This window comes from Plasmodium falciparum, assembly GCF_000002765.6.
Source record: "Plasmodium falciparum 3D7 genome assembly, chromosome: 13".
In the NCBI taxonomy this organism is placed as follows: Eukaryota; Apicomplexa; class Aconoidasida; order Haemosporida; family Plasmodiidae; genus Plasmodium; species Plasmodium falciparum.
In genome coordinates, this window is record NC_004331.3 from 2,403,175 (window position 1) to 2,425,720 (window position 22,546).

General features: G+C 19.1%; 6 protein-coding genes across 6 annotated transcripts; 2 read left to right on the top strand and 4 right to left on the bottom strand.

Moving 5' to 3' along the window:
- Positions 1-336: 336 nt before the first annotated feature.
- On the bottom strand, positions 337-870 carry PF3D7_1360000 (ATP synthase-associated protein, putative; the record flags this gene model as incomplete). The annotated part of the gene is made up of 1 exon (XM_001350275.1): positions 337-870. One exon carries the CDS (start codon positions 868-870, stop codon positions 337-339), a length of 534 nt encoding a protein of 177 aa, XP_001350311.1.
- Positions 871-2,074: 1,204 nt separating this feature from the next.
- On the bottom strand, positions 2,075-3,043 carry PF3D7_1360100 (RNA-binding protein, putative; the record flags this gene model as incomplete). Its single annotated transcript, XM_001350276.1, has 4 exons — positions 2,075-2,115; positions 2,206-2,467; positions 2,608-2,769; positions 2,966-3,043. The coding sequence occupies 4 exons, from the start codon at positions 3,041-3,043 to the stop codon at positions 2,075-2,077; spliced, it is 543 nt and encodes a 180-aa protein (XP_001350312.1).
- Positions 3,044-3,663: 620 nt separating this feature from the next.
- PF3D7_1360200 (ER membrane protein complex subunit 3, putative) lies at positions 3,664-5,211 on the bottom strand (the record flags this gene model as incomplete). Its single annotated transcript, XM_001350277.1, has 7 exons — positions 3,664-3,720; positions 3,956-4,029; positions 4,112-4,177; positions 4,288-4,352; positions 4,472-4,571; positions 4,704-4,966; positions 5,063-5,211. 7 exons carry the CDS (start codon positions 5,209-5,211, stop codon positions 3,664-3,666), a joined length of 774 nt encoding a protein of 257 aa, XP_001350313.1.
- A 962-nt stretch (positions 5,212-6,173) lies between these two features.
- On the bottom strand, positions 6,174-7,292 carry PF3D7_1360300 (conserved Plasmodium protein, unknown function; the record flags this gene model as incomplete). The annotated part of the gene is made up of 1 exon (XM_001350278.1): positions 6,174-7,292. The coding sequence occupies one exon, from the start codon at positions 7,290-7,292 to the stop codon at positions 6,174-6,176; it is 1,119 nt and encodes a 372-aa protein (XP_001350314.1).
- An 890-nt stretch (positions 7,293-8,182) lies between these two features.
- On the top strand, positions 8,183-9,124 carry PF3D7_1360400 (conserved Plasmodium protein, unknown function; the record flags this gene model as incomplete). Its single annotated transcript, XM_001350279.1, has 1 exon — positions 8,183-9,124. One exon carries the CDS (start codon positions 8,183-8,185, stop codon positions 9,122-9,124), a length of 942 nt encoding a protein of 313 aa, XP_001350315.1.
- A 1,025-nt stretch (positions 9,125-10,149) lies between these two features.
- On the top strand, positions 10,150-22,087 carry PF3D7_1360500 (guanylyl cyclase beta; the record flags this gene model as incomplete). The annotated part of the gene is made up of 14 exons (XM_001350280.2): positions 10,150-10,176; positions 10,377-10,505; positions 10,643-10,906; positions 11,079-11,253; positions 11,365-11,517; positions 11,651-11,992; positions 12,143-12,380; positions 12,485-12,741; positions 12,865-13,940; positions 14,095-14,393; positions 14,514-14,733; positions 14,872-15,275; positions 15,516-21,311; positions 21,928-22,087. The coding sequence occupies 14 exons, from the start codon at positions 10,150-10,152 to the stop codon at positions 22,085-22,087; spliced, it is 9,540 nt and encodes a 3,179-aa protein (XP_001350316.2).
- Between the last annotated feature and the right edge of the window lie 459 nt (positions 22,088-22,546).

The following is a 22,546-nucleotide window of genomic DNA, read 5'->3' on the forward strand; positions in this document are numbered from 1 at the left end:
TTTCCTTGATATATATATATATATATTTTAATAATATGCTGATTAAAATGGGTGAAGTATATATATATGTTAACTCATATTATTGAAAAGTTTTATTGTTCAAAAAAAAAGAAAAGAAAAAGAAATACATATTATTGTTAATATATATACATATTGTGTGTGTATAAAAAATAAAGTATAAACATATTTGTTGTAATTATCACGAAAAAAAAAAAAAAAAAAAAAAAAAAAAAAAGAGAGAAAGAGAGAATGAAAATAAATGTAGATAATATAAAAAAAAAGAAAAAAAAAATGTATATAATAAAAAATTTTTAATGTATATGATTATATTTTATTTTAATGTAGGTGGACGTGTAAATCTGATGGGGATGAGATATTATTGTATTGCCTAAAAACATAAGGATATTGAATAGCTGGTACACTTTCTATTAAGTAATTTTCTTTTAATTTGAACCATAAATCTTTAATTTCATTTATAGTAAATGGATGATCCATACCTCTGTAAAAATATCTTGCTTCGTAAGTCATCAAAGATATTTTAACCCCTGGTCTTTTACCTTGATTATAAAAAGCAGATAAAATACGAAATTTCGGTGAATTTAACCAGTATTTATCTATTCTTTCTAAAGGGGGAGGATCAAAAATTCTTGAATACCATAACATAAATGCAAAAGCAAACATTGATGTCCATGCATTTCCAAAAAATAAAAAAGATCCATTTGTATACTGTCCTTCAAAAAATCTTCTCCATAATGGCATGCGACTATAATTAGGACATTCTAAAAACCATCTAGGTGTAAATATTTCTTTAAATTCAATATTCCTCTTTAATATTTTAGAGTTATTTAATAATACCCTTGATACATTCATGATTAAAAGAGGGAAAAAAAAAAAAAAAAAAAAAAAAAAAAATTAAAACAAAATAAGGGGAAAAAACATAGAAATATATATATTTATTATTCCATATTATAATATACAAAAATGTGGATGAACATAAAAAAATATATATATTTATATGTAATATTTATTATATCATAAACATATTATTAAAAATAAAAAATAATATCATATATATATATATATATATATATACATATATTTGTTTTATTTGAAAAAGATATATTCATACAAATTTTTTCCTTTTCTTTTTCTATTTCTATTTCTTATGTTTAATATGTTTTATAAAGAAAAAAAAAATAATTATGTCAAAGTATCAGAATATATAAAATTGTAAAAAATGAAAAAAGAAATATTACATAAATATATCATATATATATATATTAATATTTATAGGGCATTATACACGTATGTATAGATATTATAACATGACATGTGTAAGGCAGCTATGATTTATTTGTATTCTTGATATTTCAAAATGTTATAAACAATATAAAAAAAAATTTTGAATTTTCTTTTTTTCTTTTTTTTTTTTTTTTTTTTTTTATTACCTTAATTTAATAAAATCATATTATTTTTTTTAAAGAATATTATAAGTTACAATGTCAAAATATTACACCTCTAAAAAGGTTACGTGAAATTTAAAAATGTAATAAGATAATATAATATATAAACCTTACATTTATATATATATTCATTACATAGATAAATTATTATTATTTCTTTATTGTTTCATAATTTGTATCAATATTGTATATGTTAACATAAATCATTATATGAATAATATATAAATATATATATATATATATATTCTTTTAAAGTGTAATAATATATATTATGAACAACATTTTAAAAATTGAATTATAAAATATACCAAAAAAAAAAATTAAATGTAATACAATGAAATATAATAGAATAATAAAAATAATATGAAATATAAATATAAATATTTATCTATATCTATATATATACATATGTGACAAAATAAAAAAAAATTACAAATACAAACACACAAATGTTTTTCATTCAACATTTGAAAAAAATATTTTAAAAAGTTTTAGTCAATTTTATTAGGTTCTTGATAGGTAAAGGGCCATGATTATAATTTTATATGATTTTTCATTAAATAATGATGATATATTTTTATTAAAATTATCATACAATATCGTTATATAATTTAGTTCAAGGTATCTTTATTTATTAATCTTTCATGAATATCTATAAAATATATATATATATATATATATATATATAAATATATATGTATAATATATATGTATGTATAATTGTTGATTATTCGATTTTTACCTTTAGCATTATTGTTGACGATTTTTTTAAATTTCCTAAATTTTTTTGTAGGTAATTGAGAATTTTTTAAAAAGTTATCAAAGTCTTTATTTTTCTGAGAATTCATTTCTCTATCTTTCCATCTACTTCTTTTTACGGTTATAGGTCTATTCCCTATAAATTTATTATTCATAGTTTTTAAAGCATCTAACATATCTTGAGGATCTGATAAAGAAACGAAACCATATCCTTTGGTCTTATTATTTCTTTTATCTCTTATTACCTAAAGGATTAATTTGTAAAAAGGAAATAAATTTAAAAAAACATATACCTAAATATTCGACACATAATGTAAACATATATATATATATATATATATATATATATATATATATATGTTCTTGTGATTTGTTTTTCATTTACCTTGGCCATATTAAAGGACTTATATTTTCTAAAGGCATTAGCAAGAATATCACTCGATACTTCATTCCCTAAATTCCCACAGAATATTCGAAAATCATTTTCTGGCCATTCGTCTAATGTAGGATCCTTCCAAACAATACCTGCTGCTTTTCTCAAATGTGGCTGAAAAATGTAATATATAAAAATATATACATATATATATATAAATATATACATTTGTATATATTTATTTATTCATATATATGTCATAACTACTCTCTACTGATTATAAATTCATAAATTTTTAAAACATATATATAAATAATGTATTTTATTTATTTTATTTTTCCTTTTCATTGTATAAATTATTTGTTTATACCTTTTTGTTATTAGATTTTTCATCCTTTGAAGTTGTCATATCTGATATTTGTTGTTCTGTATTATCATTTTCCCTCATTTTATAAATATTGTTCTATTTCTATAATACATTAAGTTATTACTACATAATAAAATATTACATATATATATATATATATATATATATATATATAATATATTTTAATATAGTATGCTGAAACTTTATTATTATTATTATTATTATTATATTTTTTAATAATTTTTAATTTTTTAAAATAATGTAATACTATGAAAAAATATAAAAACAAGATATGTTTTTATAAATTTTATTTTTATTTTTTCCAGGAAAAAAAAAAAAAAAAAAAAAAAAAAAAATATAAAATTTATATAATATTATTATGGGAGAAAAAATATATTTAATTAATATATTATATATATATATATATAATATATTATTATACTTAAAAAAGAAAAAAAAAAAGTTATTTTGTCATTTAAAAAAAAAAAAAAAAAAAAAAAATTTATATTTATATTTATATTTATTAATAAAATAATTAGAGATACAAAAGTATTATTATTCAAACATTTTGAAAAATTTTTTTTATATTAAATAAATTATACATATATTGTTATATACAGCATATTTAAAATATAATTAATTAAAATATTTATATATATTATTCAATCTTAAGTAAAAAAAAAAAAAAATTAACAATTTGATTATTCCCATTTTTGTAAAAGTTCACATTCAATATTTTCCAGTAAAAATTCATATTTCTAAAAAAATAAATTAAAAAAATATATAAATAAATAAATAAATATATATATATATCTATATATATATGGTGATTAAAATATATGACACGAATAGAAAAGTAAAATGTGTATAAGAGTGGAATAAAAGTAAAATTATAAGAAAAAGTAACATAAAAATATAAATATATATTCGTGACTTCTATTATTTTATTTTATTTTATTTATTTTATTTTTTTTTTCTTTCTATTTTAAATACCACATTATCCAGTTCTTCTTTCTTTTTATTAAAGAACTTCCTCAAGTCGGGTATATTGTTCATATTTCCAGGTGCTAAAATATTTCAGAAATAAAGTAAAAAAATAAAATAATAAATAAATAAAAAATTATTTATTTTTTATATTAAATTAATTACGTTTTGCCAAAGGATTATGAGTAGCCATTAAGTTATCCATGGCATTATTCTGTGATCTGTCCTTATCTATATATTAAAAAAAGAAAAAAAAAAAAAAAAATTTATAAAATATATATTTTATGTAACAGTATCTATATAATTATAACTTCTTTTTTAATATGTATCATGATTATTACCTTGAAGAACAAAATAATCGATAATGCTTATTAAACCACTCGATCCAAACATGACAAGAAAATACCTACAACGAAAATAAATACATTAATAAATATATATATATATATATTTACTTATTTATTTATATTTTTAATTTTGTTTCTTTTTAATTTTAATTATATGTTAAATTATTTATACACATACCAAGAAAGAGATGATACAAATTTCATATCTAATAATTCGATATCCATACCCATTTGTAATGTAGATTTAAATTTGTAAGTTAATGGAAAGGGTATTTTTGCTGCAAAAATAGAAATTCATCATATATATATATATATATATATATAATTTTTTTTTTATTATATGATTATTTTTTATTTTATTTTTTATTTTTTATTTATTTTTTTTTTTCCTTTGTCTAATATCTACGTACCAACTAAATATCCAGAGAAGAATAAATTAATTAAAAAACCTAAACCCAACTGCAAAACTAAAAAGGGTATTTGATTTTTCATCATTCCAAATAAGTCAGATGGGTCTTGTTTTAAAAGTGCATCAAATGGATTAGCTTGTTCAGGTAAATCATTGAAATAGCCAACTTCTGGTTTATTATAAAAAAGTTTTCTACTTATAAAAGCTAAAGGGCTGAGCAATCCATTATTAGACTTTAACAAATCAAACCTCGATAAATAATTACTTTGTAAAAATTAAAAAAATATAAATTCAATATATATTTTGTATATATATATATATATATATATATATATATATATAAATAATGCATTAGCTTACTTCTGGCTTAACTTTTCCATATCGGTTTTAGGACCTGGGTGAATCATTTGAGCTAGGTTACTCTTTATTATACATACTAAAACAACAATTACAAATATTGGTAATAAGGCATAAATCCTTATTTGTTCATCTAATATCAGTGCATCCATTTTTTTTTTATTTTTATTCGTATTAAATATATGTTAGGTATCATACTATATATTATTATTTTATTCTACAAGGATATTAATACGTATATATAAGAAATTCATAACAAAAGAATGGTCCTAATTTCCTTTTGCTTTATACATACGTATGTATCAGATTAATGAACAGTATTATAAAAAATATGTTTCCTTTATAAAATTTTTAAACATTTCAAAAAAAAAAAAAAAAAAAAAAAAAAAATTAATAAATAAATAGAAACAAAAAAACAAACCAGAAACTTAAGAACAATATAAAAGAAATATATTAAAATAAGTGGTATAAAGAGATGAAGATCATGAATTATTTTATTATGTTTTATAAATCAATAATATATATATATATATATATATATATTATATGAATAATACTTATAATTAATATAAGTACATATAAATTAAAAAGAGTTAAAAAAAAAAATTAAAAATAAATCATTATATATTATTTATAACTTTTAAAAATATAAATTATATAAAAAAAAAAAAAAAATAAATAAATTCCATAATATCGTTATTTATTTACTAACCTAATATTATAATTATAAATGATATATTATATATATATAATATATTATATATATATATATATTTTTTTTGAATTAGCATATTTGAAATCTCCATATATATTATGTGTACATATTATATATATAAAATAATATATGTATAATTATGTATATGTCATAATGTTATATATAATATATATTTTTTTTTTAACCTAAAAGAAATCTATGTATATCCTGAAGAAAAAAAAAAAAAAAAAAAAAAAAAAAAATTAACTAATAAATAATAAATGAAAGAAAAAATCACATACATATATATATATATATATATATATATTTATATATTTATATATTTATATATCATGTTTTATAATTTATATTTATATACCTACTTAATTTCTTTCTTTTTCCTTTTTTTTGTTTTTTGGTTCATATGTACGTTTTATATTTGATAAAAATTTTATAAAATACATAAGTAATTAGTAGTGAAAAAAATATGATAAATATGATGTGATAGAATACTGGAGGAAATTGAAATATATATGTAACAAATTCTATATTAAAATATATGTTGTTTAATTTTTTCTTTAAGATGTTATGATTTTGTTTGAATGTTATACCTTTTAAGGAATGACAAATTTCCACTAGGTAAAAATCTGTTATTGTTTCATTATTATTTTGTACATTTGAATTTTTTAAAGAAATAATATTATTTATATCTTTGTGTTTATCATAATTAAGTTGAATATTTTTAAATGGATATATATATTTGTTTTTATAAATAATAAAATTTTCATAATTCTTCTCTTTATTCATATTAAAGACAAAATAGAATGTATGATTCAATATATTGTTCATAAGGATAGTAATATAATAGTATAATATATTATGAAAATTTTTATAAATTTTATTTTTTGAATTTTGTAAATTTTCATATTTATTACCCCAAATAAAAATAGTTGCATTTTCATTTAATGGATCACTATTTAAATGATCAGTTTTTATAAAGTATCTTTTACTATAATAATTTATTTTTTTATCATAATATAATAAATCTTGTACTTTCAATTTATAAAATGAACAATAAGTTGGAAAAGTTGATAAATCAATATAATTTAGTTCATGAGTTTTTTCTTTTCTTTCTTTTTTTTTTAAATAAATATATTCTTCATTTAGGTCAATAAATATTTTCTCTTTCTCCATTATTTCATTAACTCTTATTTTTTGTAAATTATTAGACCAAATGTAAAATAAGATTTTACTTTTTTTTAACAACTTATGATTTATACATTCAAATGTACTTGAATTTCTTTTCTTTTCTTTTTCACTTCCACCAAAAGTACAGCTTTCTACGATTCCATTTCTTCTGTTTACATTTCCGATATGTTCAGATGAAAATATTTTATGACAAATTCGATTGAACAGTGTTTTTAATTTTCGATCGTCATTATTAAATATGTGTGAATTATTATAGTTTATAAAAAACGAAAAAAAAACAAAAGCGAAATAAAGAATGACATCCTTTTTGTTGAAAAGAAATGTGCTCATTTGATAATAAGATATAATACTTAAATATATATATATATATATATATATATATATATATATATATAATATTAATATTATAAGAACAAAAAAAAAAAAAAAAAAAAAAATGACATAAATAAAGGTCCTAAAAAGATATAGATGATATAATGGCACACAAATATTTTATTATAAACATGGTGAAATAAAGAACAAGTTATATATTTATATTTTTGTAATATAAATTATTTTATTTTTATATTATTTTATGTTAAAATATATATTCACAAAATAAAGGAGTAAAAATAAAAAAAAAATTTACATATACATTATTATATATATATATATATATATATATATATATACAAAATTTTTTTTGGTGGATATTATGGAATTATTACATTATATCATTATATTCTTCTAAAATAATTCATATGATACTTGTGCGGATAAACCTTAGATAGATATACATAATTGTATTTCTTACAAAACATTTTTAAAATATGTACAAAAAGAAAAAATTTACATAACATATATATATATAATATATATATATATATATATATATATATATATATAATATATATAATAAATGATGGGCGCTTATTTTGTTTATGTATATTATGAAGTTATTAAAAAATAAATAATATGTGAATGAATAAATAAATTATTTATTATATATATATATATATATATATATATATATATATATATATATATATTATATTTTTTTTTATTATTTGTTATTTTTTTTTTATTTCTTTTTTTTTTCGAAAGGAATTTTAATAATTACATATATTCCTACTTCTATATACTATAAAATTCAGAGAAACTCCTACAATGAAATAATAAGGATAAAAAAAAAAAAAAAAAAAAAAAATGTTTAACAATAATATATATTAATATCTTATAAAATGAATGAACAGAATATAAGCAATAATAATTGTGATATTAATGATGAAGGAACAAGTGAAATAAATGATGAAAATATTATAGGTTTATGCATAAAAAATATATTAGATTCTACATTGGAAAAGAATATACACTGTGAGAATTTCTTGGTTACAAAGAATATTGCATTAAATAATTTTATTAAAGCAAATAATGTTTCTGAAGATAATATAAAGGTATCAGATACTGTGGATGATGATGCTATACCATATGATATAATATACAATGAAGATATTTTAAATATAAAAAATGATGATGATATTATAAATGAAGATATAAATTATACTAAGGAGTTAAAAAATTATAATACTAATAATAGTAATATATATTCATTTAATAATAACGAATCAAATGAAATAAATAAAAAAAAAGTGGAAAAAAAAAGAAAGAGAAATTACCTTAATATTAATGATTATAATTTTGATTATGATGAAGAAGACTTTGTTACAAGTTCAAATGAAGTCTTCTTAAAAACACATAATGATAATGACAATACATCTGAAACTTCAAAGATTATTAATATGGATGATGATATTATAAAGAACCTAATTATGCCTCCTGTAGTACCATTCAATGATATGTTTAAGAAATTTAATAAAGAAATAAGTGATATATATATAAAAAATAAAAATAATAATATAGAAGATTTAAATATATTCTTAGCTTCACAATTATTATGTTTAGAAGAAAAAGAAGATACCTTTATTAATGAAAATAATTTTATTAATTCTAATTTTGACTCTTTTATATTAAAAAAATTAAAAATTATAAATGACCCTGATTGTAATAATTTTTCTAATCAAAATAAAGATTTACAAAAACTTTTTATGTATTTAATGTCTTGGTATTTTTCAGGATATTATTCGGGAAAAATGAGTGTATTGAAGGAATTATATAGACAATAAGTTACAGTGGTTAAATGTAAATTATATTATATAAAAAAAAAAAAAAAAAAATAAGAGATATACATATAAATTGTATTATTTTAACTTAAATTACACTTGGTGAATTTATATATATATATATATATATATATATTTATTTATTTATATATGTTTTTTTTTTTTTTTTTTTTTTTTTTTTTTTTTTTTTTTTAAATTAATATACATTCCTATGTGTATATATACATAATATTCATATGTATATTTAAAATGTTGTAGTGAATCATTTCTATAATTTGTTATACAAATAACAAAATTGATTTTTTTATAAATTCACATTTTTCTTTTAAGAACCTTGAATAAATAAAAAATATTATATTATTTGTATAAATTATTGTTTTGTTTATTCATTCATATATATATATATATATATATATTTATTATATATTTTGTATTTTAATTTATTATATTTTTTTGATGTCATATTTTTATTTAACCTATATTTTATTTTCGTGTAAAAAACAACATACACATAAAAGTGTAATATTTATTTTTAAAAAATTAAAAAAAAAAATTTATTCGTCAGACAATTTTCTGTTATGGATTATATATATATATTATATGCACACTAATAAGACTATTTAAAAAAAGAAAGTTTAAAATTTTTGACATATGCTTGGAAAATAGTATAAAGCTATAAAATGAAAAATACCTATATAATAATATATGTATAGATGGAATGTGAACATTTTTTTATATAATTCTCTTTTTGTATATTGTATATTTCCTAATACAGATTATAAAATATATGTTCATTTCTTCTTATTTTTATTTTTAAAATAAATATATCTGAACAGCACATATTTATATGAAAACAAAAATATAAATATACATGTATTGTGTAAGTATATATATATATATATACATATATGTATAATATATTTCTCTTTTTTCATGTTGTAAAGCATGCTTTACTCATAAAAAATATATTTTGTCTTTAATACATTTTTTCATTAAATATAAAATTATTTTATATAAATGTTAATAAGATGAAGACACAAACATTGTCTTTAATGGTAAACATAGATTAAAAATATATATAATTATATAGAGAGTTTATTAAATATATGTGTAGGTGAATTTGTTATATATCTTTTACAAACTAAAACTTTTTATTTTTATTTATATTTATTTATTTTTTTATTTTTTATTCATTTTTTTTTTTTTTTTTTGTATTAATGTGGAATATATTTATTCATTTCATTTTTGAGTATAGAATATAAATGGAAAAAGAAAATTTCTAGGAACGAATAATAAAATATATAGAAAAGTCATAATAAATCCAACATCGGAAGATGATATACAAAAATTTTGTAGAAATTATTTCAGAATATATAATTTCTCCGTAATGATATCATATATATATATATATATATATATATATATATATATATATGTGTGTATTTGTTTGTACATTTTATTTTAAATAATTAAATAAATCTATTGTTATATGTGGGTATATATAATTTTTTCTTTCTATAGTTATATAATTTTATACGAAGATTAATATCTTTTGATGCTATTCTTGTATACTCACTATTTTTAACTGTTTATATATTTTCGGAAATAAATCATGGCGAAACAAAAAAATACTTATTTATCGATACAGCCATTTCTTTATTTTTTAATATTATCCTATTGATTGTTATAGAAAGTCTTTTTGAACTAAAAAAGTTGAAAGACGTAAAAAATGCTAACTCTCAATATTACCTAAGGATTGTACCAAAAATGTCTTACTTTGAAAAGGTAAGAAATAAAATAAAAAATTATATATATATATATATATGTATTTATCTATTTATCTATTTATTTATTTATATATTTATTTATTCTTATTGTGTGTGTTACATAAGTCATAGGAACTAATATTTCCTTTGTATTATTTTTATACTTTTTAATAATACATATATTTACATAGGTTATGACAAAGGATATAAAAGTTGGGAATATCATACGAATATTTCAAGGAGATGAATTTCCAGCAGATGTAGTAATTTTATATGTTAAGAATAATGCAAATGCAATAGTTGATTCTTTTAAAATAGATGGCCTTTTTAGAAAAAGTATTAAATATGCAGTTGATAAATATAAAAGTAGGATAATATAGTTTATTATACAAATAATAGGAATAAGATAATATATATATATATATATATATTTTTTTTTATTTATGTGTAATATTTAAAATCTTTTCATATTCATAGTTGATAAGGATTACCTAAAAATGTTATCCGAAATTAATGGAGTAATAAGGTGTGAATTGCCCAATAAAAATATATTTTGCTTTCAAGGGAATTTTAAGTTGGATAAACATCCACGGTCATTATTATTGAATTATGAAAACTTTGCTCTACAATGTAAAACTTAAATATAATATATTTATACATATATATATATATATATATATATATATTATTAATTATACAATAAAATACATATAAATCATTCTTTTGAATGAACTCATTTTTTTCTGATATTTTTTTATGTAAGCTTCCGTTTTGAAAGGAGCAGAATATATAGACGCTGTTGTTGTATACACAGGTGCTGATACTAAGAAGAATTTGAATATTCCACAGAAGATCGAAGAAAATAAAACATTCTGCATAAAAATGAATAATATTGTATATTACTTAATATTTATGTACTTTGTTTTTGTTGTGCTAAGCATTGTTATAAAAACGATATTTTTTCATAAAAAGAACTCCTTTCAAAATTCAAGAGATTCTTTCCTTAGTATGTTGGAGGATTTTGTTGGTTTGTACATATTGGTATTACCTATTATGATGTATTCAGAAAAGAGTTTAATTTATATTATACAAAGTTTGAGAATAGGTATATAACTAAATAATTACATATATGTGTTTATCAATCTATAGCATATTTGACAAAATTGATTAATTAAAAATATATACATATATATATATATATATATATATATATATATATATATATATATATACTTGTATATAATTTATATTATAGAAAATGACCTAAGAATGAGAAACACTGACTCTGAAAAACCCAAAGTTTTTAATAAGAATAAAAATGACTCTTTAGGTAATGTAGATTTATTAGCAACATCAAGAAATGGTGTCCTTGTAAAAAGAAAAGAATTGCTAGTATCATGTGTAATTAATAATGTTATGTATGGCAAAAAAGATATTATATGTTCACGAACAAATTTCAAATTACCTACATTGAATATATTAGATTCAGAAAGGTTCAAAAGGAAAAATAATATCACAAAATATGCATATGTATATATATATATATATATATATATATAAATATATATTTGTGTGTTTACATATTTATCCGTTTTAGAAAAAATGTTTCCAATCTTTTGAACTTGGATGAAAGGATATTCAAAGATCCTGAAAATATATTTTTCCCAACTCGCGATTTTTACTCCTTTTTGAAATTATTCGAAAATAAAATATCATCAATATATAATCCATATTCTAGTAGTTTATCAAATTTATTGAAAGAAAAATATAAAAATTATGTGAACGAAGAAATTCTTAACAAAAATGTGAAACTAACGAGTTTTGTAAAATCTCAGCTGACCATTGGATATAATCGTAATATTCACATAAATGATAGTATAAAGCATGTAACATATGAATTAACATATACACATATACATATATATATATATATATATATATATATATCGTTGTTATTATTTATATTTTTTGTTTAAGAAATTTGTGAGGATGATGAACTCAGTTACAACTGTTACGAAATTAAAGAAGATTCACAAAAGGAAAATATCCAATCCGTTAAGATTGAAGACTTTATTTTAGGGTTATGTGGATGTAATAGGATAATTATATATAATGAGAAGAGCCTAGATATAAGTATGAATGAATACAAGAGTGATAATTTTATGGAAACATATAGTAAGTTTGAAACGGAGAATGAAGAATATCATGAAAATGATCATGATGAATATCATAATATGGAACATTCAGATGATGAAAACATCAATAGCATTGAATATGAAGATATATGTTTATATAATATTATAAGGAATACCGGATTTTCTATTTATTGTTATAAGAATACTTTATTTCTTTATAATTTAATGAAGGAATGTAAAGTATATTTTTTAACTTGTTATCATGATTTCCTAAGAAGTAATAAATTTTCTATGTGTATTTTGAAATGTGGATATAGCATAAATAATGAAAAGGAAGGAGGAATATTATATGTAAGAGGATATGATTTTAATATTCTTCCATATATATCTAAAGAGAAGAATAACATAAAGAAAATAAAGAATGTTATAAAAATATATACCTTAAATTATTTAAAAGTTATAATATTATGTAAAAAACAAATAAGTAATGAAGATATAGCAAAATATATTATATTAAAAAGTATAAGTAAAAAATTATCTTTCAAATTTTATGATTTGATTAAATTATTCTTTTTATATGATTTAGAAGTTATTGGAATTATAGGATTAAAAAATCAGTTAAGAGAAGGAGTCAAAGAAACATTCAATGATGTAATCAATTTTGATATTAAATCTTGGATATTTGCAAATGAATGTTCAAAGGATACCTATTTAACAGCTCTTCAATGTAATTTAATTGTATCATCTTCTAACCTATTTCTTATTAATTATTATAATTTAAAAAATACACATGAAGAGGGTGCTAATATATTATTCCATAATTTTATATCATCCTTGTATAAGTTAAAATCGAATTCTTATGCTGTAGTCATAAATGATGAAAGTATAAAAAATATTATGACAAATGTAGAATCAATGGTATCATTAATAAAATGAAAAGATATGTAATATATAAAAATCTATATATTGTTATATATGCATATATATATATATATATATATATATTATTCATATAACAAGATATATAACTTACAGTGTAATTTTTTTTTTTTTTTTTCCCCTTTTTTGTTAGAAAATATTTTTATGTATAGCCATGAGAGCTACTGTGGTCCTATTTTGTAAATTGCAAAATGAGACAAAAGGAAAAATTATTAGGACCTTGTATGCTTTAACGAGTCCAAAATTGACAGTCCTAGGAATAGGAACAACATTAAATGATGCTTACTTATTAAAATATTCATCTATAAGTGTCTTTTTAAGTTTGAACGAGCATGTAAATATTTTATATAATATATCTGATTATGTATTGCAAGAATTTAAATTTATTAGTGAATTGCTTATATTAGGAAGGCTAAACAGATTTTCCCTTTGGTAATTAAAAGGAAAAATAATTATAATTATGAAAATGTAATATATATATAAATACATACATACATACATATATATATATATATATATATATATATATATATATATATTGTTTCATTATAGCAAGGTGTTTTTGTGGATAATATACCTAAAAATTACTGTTGTTTCATTTTATTTTTTCCACAATTTTGATAACTATTTTTCGGGATCTTCAGCATCCTCCATACTATATACTCAAACAACATTTGCTCTTTTGCACTACTTTCTTATAATAGCATTTTCTGCGTATGAAATAGATTTACCATATAAATTTGTAAGGAGATTACCTTATATATACCAGCTAGTAATAATAATAAGACAATGAAAGTAAAAGAATTATTAATAAAAGAAGATAATGCTACATGGAATTTATAATATATATATATATATATATATATATATATATGTATGTATATTTTTTTTTTTTTTTTTTTCATTGTAGTCGAGAAGAAAATATTTTTTGAACAATAATATTATACTTTTAACAATAATTGAAGCCATACTAATTTCCCTTACTTCATATTATATATTACGATTAAATGTATTTCATTTGATTACTCATCGTGAATTTACTTTTCATATATTTATTTTAAATGTTTTTATAACAACCGAAAAAATTCTTTTACTTTCCAAAACATGGCATATATATTTTTTTATTATGGCAGTTCTTATTATAGGTATATTGCTTATATATGTAAATATATTTACTTTAGTAGATTGTATAAAAAATGGAAAATGTGAATTTAGTCTTTTTCAAATGGAAAATATATATTTCTGGACATCTCTCTTTCCTATTTTATATATTAATTTTATCTTTGATAAGCTTATGAAATATATAAAGAATAGGTAACCATACCTAAAAAATAATCACCATGACAAAAGAACTATGTGTTATATATATATATATAATATGTTTCTACTTTCTTTTGTGTGTAAAATATTATATGTTTTATGATCAACCTATTTCACTTATAAATGTGTATATCTATATATATTTCTCATAAATGTACGTACAAATAAAAATAAATAAATAAATAAATAAATAAATATATATATATATATATATATATTTTTTTTTTGTTTTAGAATATATCCCGATATTTCAGACTATTTAAGAAAATATTTCCTTCGTAGAATATGCTGTCATAATAATGACAAATTTTTATCACAGAGGAAAATAAAAGGAATAAATAAATTTGTAAATTTTGAAAAAAATGATATCTTATTAAAATACATTCCAACTCCTAAAATATATAAGATAAAAGATGATCCTACATATTATAATAAATCTAAAAGAAGTAAATTTTTATATGATACCTTTAGGAAAGTTATAGATATTAATGTAAAATACAGGAATCAACAATTAAATTTAGAATATAAAACATATGAGAAAGGGAACAAATTAAAATTACGTATAATTGTTATATTGTTATTTCTTATTTATATTATAATATTTTCATCACAAACAATTATTGATATAAATACAAAATCGAATATACATTATATAACAATGTTTTATATTATATATTTTGTATTGGCATGTGTATTATTAATTTATATACGAATCAGGAATAAAGCTACTTCTACGTTTTTCTTTTTTTTGAGCCGATTTTTATTAATATGTGGATTTTGTATCGAATTATATGATAATATTAGTAATGATATATTAAATGTATTAATTACGTATTCCTTTACAGTATCTTATATATTTTTTATGTCCTTTAAAATATTAGAGGCTCTTTTAGTATGTATAAGTATACTGTTATTAACTTTTGGGGTTTACTATGAGAAGAATAAGAATATGATAGATATATGTACCCATTTTTGCAGTAATCCGTATTTATCTATAAATAACTTAGATCATATGAATATATCATGTTTATGTAAAAAACAAATAGTTATCTTCCTTATAAGTTTATTAAGTTTTACATTGATTTGTTTATCTATGAAATATTATGAGATATTTTATTTAAAGAAGAAATTCTTATTTAGATATAAACAGAAAGTGAATCTAGCTAAACAAATTGAAATACTACATACAATGTTGCCTAATTTTTTAGTAGAATATTTATTAATTAGTGACCCTAAAAATGATGGTATTATGGTGGGAAAGAATATATCTGGAGAAGATAGAGGTATAATATCTGTGATATTTTGTGATATTGATGATTTTCAAAACATGGTATCTACATTACAACCACACGTATTAGTAGAAACGTTAGATAATTTATATTTATATTTTGATAAATGTATAAAATATTTTAATTGTATAAAAATAGAAACTGTATTTGAATCATATTTAGCAGCTTCTGGATTAAGTGAAAAGAAAAATAATGCTTTAGACAAAATTATGTATGATACAAAATGTGCAATAAAATTAGCTATTGCTCAGCTAAGTGCTAAATATTATATATCATATAAGGTATTAGATACACGTGAACATTTTTCTGATAATTCTACTTCATATGATAAATATATAAATAAAAATATCAGTCTCAAAATTGGGATACATACAGGAAAGGCGATCAGTGGTGTGATTGGATCTGTTAAACCACAATATGCTCTCTTTGGAGATACTGTAAATACAGCGTCAAGAATGAAATCTACATCACTTCCTGACCATATTCATGTTTCCTATGATACGTATAAATATTTAAAGGAAGATAACACATTTATATGGAAAGAAAGAAAAGTTTTTATAAAAGGAAAAGGTAAAATGAAGACATATCTTCTAGTAGACATTTTAGATGACGTAAAAAGGAAAGGGGAGTCTTTAAATTATTATTCATCTTCTAATTTGTTATTGTCTCAATTGGGTAGTGAGGCAGTATCGATATATGAAGAAAGGGAGGATATTAAAGAAGGTAGTATGGATATTATTAAGGAAAGTAGTAGGGATATTATTAAGGAAGATAGTAGGGATATCATTAAGGAAATTAGTACAAATATTAGTAAATCAAGTAGTAGAAATATTAGTAAATCAAGTAGTAGATCTATTAGCGATATAAAAGAAGGGCAAATAATAGACAAAGAGGATCTGATTTTTAAAATTAACAGGATGAAAAATAAAATTGATAGTAGATATAGTAAACGAATTGATAAAGAAAGTAGAGATAAAATTAGTGATAAGACGAATCATGTATTAGATGAAGTAGTTAAACATTCAGATATACATTTATTAAATTATGAGATAAATAATAAGAGATGTAAAAAAATGAAAGGTGATACAAATAATGAGAATAAATTAATAGGAGATATATTTAATATGTATGATAAAAAAATTAAATATATTTATAAAAAAAATTATAAAAGTAAGAGTATGGAAAATATATCATTCATAAAACATTATAGAAATACTAAATATAAAAAATCAGATTATCTTCTTTTAGATAACAAAGGAGAATCTAAAAAGTTTAAAAGAAATACATCATATGTATTAGAATCACCTTTACATTTAATAGGTGATATAGTTGATAATAATATAAAGAGGAAAAAGAAAAAAAAAGAGATAAAAACAATTGTATCTGATGATATGTTTACATCACCTGTCAATATAAAAGAATATAATTATAATGAACAGGAAAGGAAAAAAGAAATTGTAGGAAATTTATCGTACGACAAAACAAAGAAAATATTTCCTTTTATAAAATTTACCAAAGAAGGGAGAATAAAAAAAAAAAAAATAGAAAAAAAAGAAAAAAAAGAAAAAAAAGAAAATAATAATAATTTTCTTTATAATGATGATTATTCATCATATAGTAGTCCAAAATATGGGGATAATGAAAATAATTTTGTAATAAAATATATTAGAGAAAGAAAAGATTTTCAAAAAAAATTTGATCATCCAAACTTTAATTTTAGCAAATTTTTACACAATTATAATCCTATGAAAAATAAAAATAAAAATAAAAAGAATAATAAAAATGTAAGAAGAAATGAATATCCAAATTATACATCTTCATCTAAAGATGGTGTTTCTTATAATTTCCTATCGGATAGTTTGTTTTCTTCAGATAATGAGTATTCTTCAGATAATGAGTATTCTTCAGATTCTGAAAAATATTACAAAAAACGTTTTAAGAAAAATAAAAAAATTATAAAATTTGATGATCTTTTTACTAAAATATATATAAAGAAAAAACGTTTACTTCAAATGAATAACTATGACGTAAAGGGAAAGGGAAAAAAATTAAAGAATAAAGGAATGGAAAGAAATAAAACAAAATATAAAAATGTTAATGAAATAACAAAGATGAAATATTTTGTCAATAATGAAAATAGAGACCATGAAGTTAATAAAGAAGATATTTCAAAAAGTATGCAAAAATATTTTCTACATATATCAAAACATAAAAAAGAACAAATAGAAGATAAAAAGAAGACTCATAAATATTTTCATAAAAATGTGGAATGTGTTTATCCTTATGCAGGTAATAATATAAATCATAACTTTTCAAGAAATGAAAAAAGAAAATATAGCATCAATTTATATGATCATCTAGATGAACAAGAAAAAATAAAGGGAAAAAAAAAATATTTTAACAAGGATAAGGAACTAATAGGATCCATTAATAAACAAACGGAAAGGAAACCAAAGAAAAAAAACAAGAAAAATATAGAAAATAAAAAGGATAAAAAAAAAATTAGAATGATTACAAACAAAACCAAGGAAAAACATTCGAATAGTATTATTAGTGTTGAGGAACAAAATATGAATCATAATAATTCCTTGAAAAAAAAAGAGGTGAATTTTACTGGTAAAAATGAAGAATATTTAAATAGGGCTAATACTAATTGCTCTCTTGGCATAAAAGAAATGGAAGAAGATGTTTATGAATTTCATAGTAATAATATATATTATAATAACCAAACATCATATAGTGACGATATAAATAATACAACAAAGTTAAAAGGTATGGGAAATAATACAAATGATATATCAAAAAATAAGGGAAAAAATAAATTAGGGAAAAAAATTAGTTTCTTTAGTATGAATAATAAATATCATGAATCAGAAATTATGAATGAAGAAGATAATAAAAACATGTTGAATCTAACACAAAGCCAAATAATTAATAAGGACAAATATAATTATTTTACACATTGTCCATCACTTAAAAAGAAAAAAAGCGTTTTCACAAAAATTAATAATTTATTTAAAAATTATTTCAAAAGTATAGATGTACATGAAAAGTTTGGTTTTTCTAAAAAATTTAAATTCCATTCAAAGGATTCAGATGATATAAAAGGAAATAATAATAAAATTAGTAAAAATCGTTATAATAATAATAATAATAATAATAATAGTAACTATAGTAACATTGATAGTGGTAAGTATAGTCATAATAATAAAAAGAATCATCATCATAATAATAATAAGTATCATCATCATAATAATAATAAGTATCATCATCATAATAATAATAAGTATCATCATCAAAATAATAATTATGAGAAGCACCATCATAGTAATAATAGTCGTGTTATGCTATCCAAAGGTGAAAAGACAGAAAAGAATGAAAATGTCGATTATGCATATCAATTTGATAATTACGATAAGAAGCTACTAAAAAAGTTAACATCAAACTTACAATTAAATAAGAAAAATGTGAAAAATTTTAACATGTTTTACTACAAATTCAATGATGAAGAACTAGAAGAAGAATATACTAGAAATTATTATAGAGAAATCATTAATATTGATTTAACAAAAAAATTAATTATAATATTTATATTTACAGAAATATTTTTAAGTTTATGTAATATTATAGAATTATCATTTTATGAAAAGAAGTTAAGATATAATGATTCAATAGTTATAATATGGCTTATTAGATCAATATATTTATTTATAATAACATATATATGGATAATATTAAAAACAAAATTAAAAGAGTATAAGAATAATTCAAGTAAAATGATGTGGACTATATTTATATTAAATATATTTTTATGTTCTTGGGGTATTATATTAATAGATTTATCATGTATACATTATAGTATGTTATTAGGAAATAAAAATGAGAGAGCGTTATTTTTTATGAAAGATGCAAGTGAACTTATAATATGTATTCAATTAATATTTATAAAAAATATGTTATTTAAACATAAATTCTTTTTTTTCGTATTTTTTTATATATTCCTTATATATTCATTTAGTAAATTATTTAGTATACATACATGCCAAACACATATATGTTGTAGTATTATTTTATTTATATCTATAAATATACTTTATTTTTGGTATTCAGAATATTTAGATAGAATACAATTCTTAGTTAAAAGAAAGAGAAATCGAATGGAAAAAATATCACAAGATTTCTTAACAAAAATATTGCCTAGACAAGTTCTAGAGGAATATCAAAACGATAATTTACAATTAACATATAAACATGAAAAAATTGCTTTCTTATTTGCGGATATTGTTGGATTTACAAAATGGAGCAAAACAGTATCTCCTAAGGAAGTATTAAAATTATTACAAAAACTAATATCTAAAATTGATAAAGATACAATTAAATTAGGCTTATATAAATTGTTTACAATTGGAGATGCTTATGTAGCAACCAGTCAACCCAATTCATCTATAACTGATGAAAGTGAAGCATTAGAAGGAATACTAAATATATTGAAGCTAGCGAAACTTATCTTACATAATATTAATACTATTAAAATACAATTCAATAAACATGACTTTAATATGAGAATTGGTTTACATTATGGCTCATGTGTTGGTGGTATTATAGGTTCCGTTAGAATAAGATATGATATGTGGGGTCTCGATGTTCTCATAGCTAATAAGATTGAATCAAATGGGATACCTGGAGAAATAATTTGTTCTGAACAATTCAGACACTTTTTTATACAAAACGAGCCACAGGCGTAAAAAGAAAAAAAAAAAGAAATATATATATATAAAACTTTGTATATGATGTAATATATATGATGTAATATATATGATGTAATATATATGATGTACTACATATGATGTAATATATATGATGTAATATATATGATGTAATATATATGATGTAATATATATGATGTAATATATATGATGTAATATATATGATGTACTACATATGATGTAATATATATGATGTAATATATATGATGTAATATATATGATGTAATATATATGATGTAATATATATGATGTACTACATATGATGTAATATATATGATGTAATATATATGATGTAATATATATGATGTAATATATATGATGTAATATATATGATGTAATATATATGATGTAATATATATGATGTAATATATATGATGTAATATATATGATGTAATATATATGATGTAATATATATGATGTAATATATATGATGTACTACATATGATGTAATATATATGATGTAATATATATGATGTAATATATATGATGTAATATATATGATGTAATATATATGATGTAATATATATGATGTAATATATATGATATATTATATACCAATATATGTAACATATAATTTCTCCCCCTTTCTAGGAAACTAAACTTTTGGTACTACAAAAGCATATCTATAAATGATCAGGATATAAAACTATACGTTATTGAAGATAAAAATTATGAAGAAGATTATGATCCAAAAGTCATAGATTATACAACGTTGCTGAAATTACGTCAAAAAAAGGGATTACGTTCATAAAAAGAATGAAACATAATAAATTACATTAAAATAATGCATAAAAGATAAGATAATTTTAAAAATATCTTATTCATAATATTATACCTATATATATTTTTTCATATTTTTTAATAATATTTTATGTTACGTTAAAAACATATGGAGAAGTTATGCTTCTATTCATAAAAAAAATAATAAAATGTGTATACATATACTACGTAATAAAGTATATATATATATATATATATATATATATATATATATTAAAAAAGGAAAACAATAAAATATAAATAAAACTAACACAAAAAAAATGAAAAAAAAAGGTATTATCATTATAGAATAAATATTAATTATTCAATAAAATAAATAACACAAATATATATATATATATATATTGTGACATATTAAGTATATTATATATTCATATTTATGGAGAAATATAGTAAATAATTTCCCATGTGTCCATAAATATATCCCTGT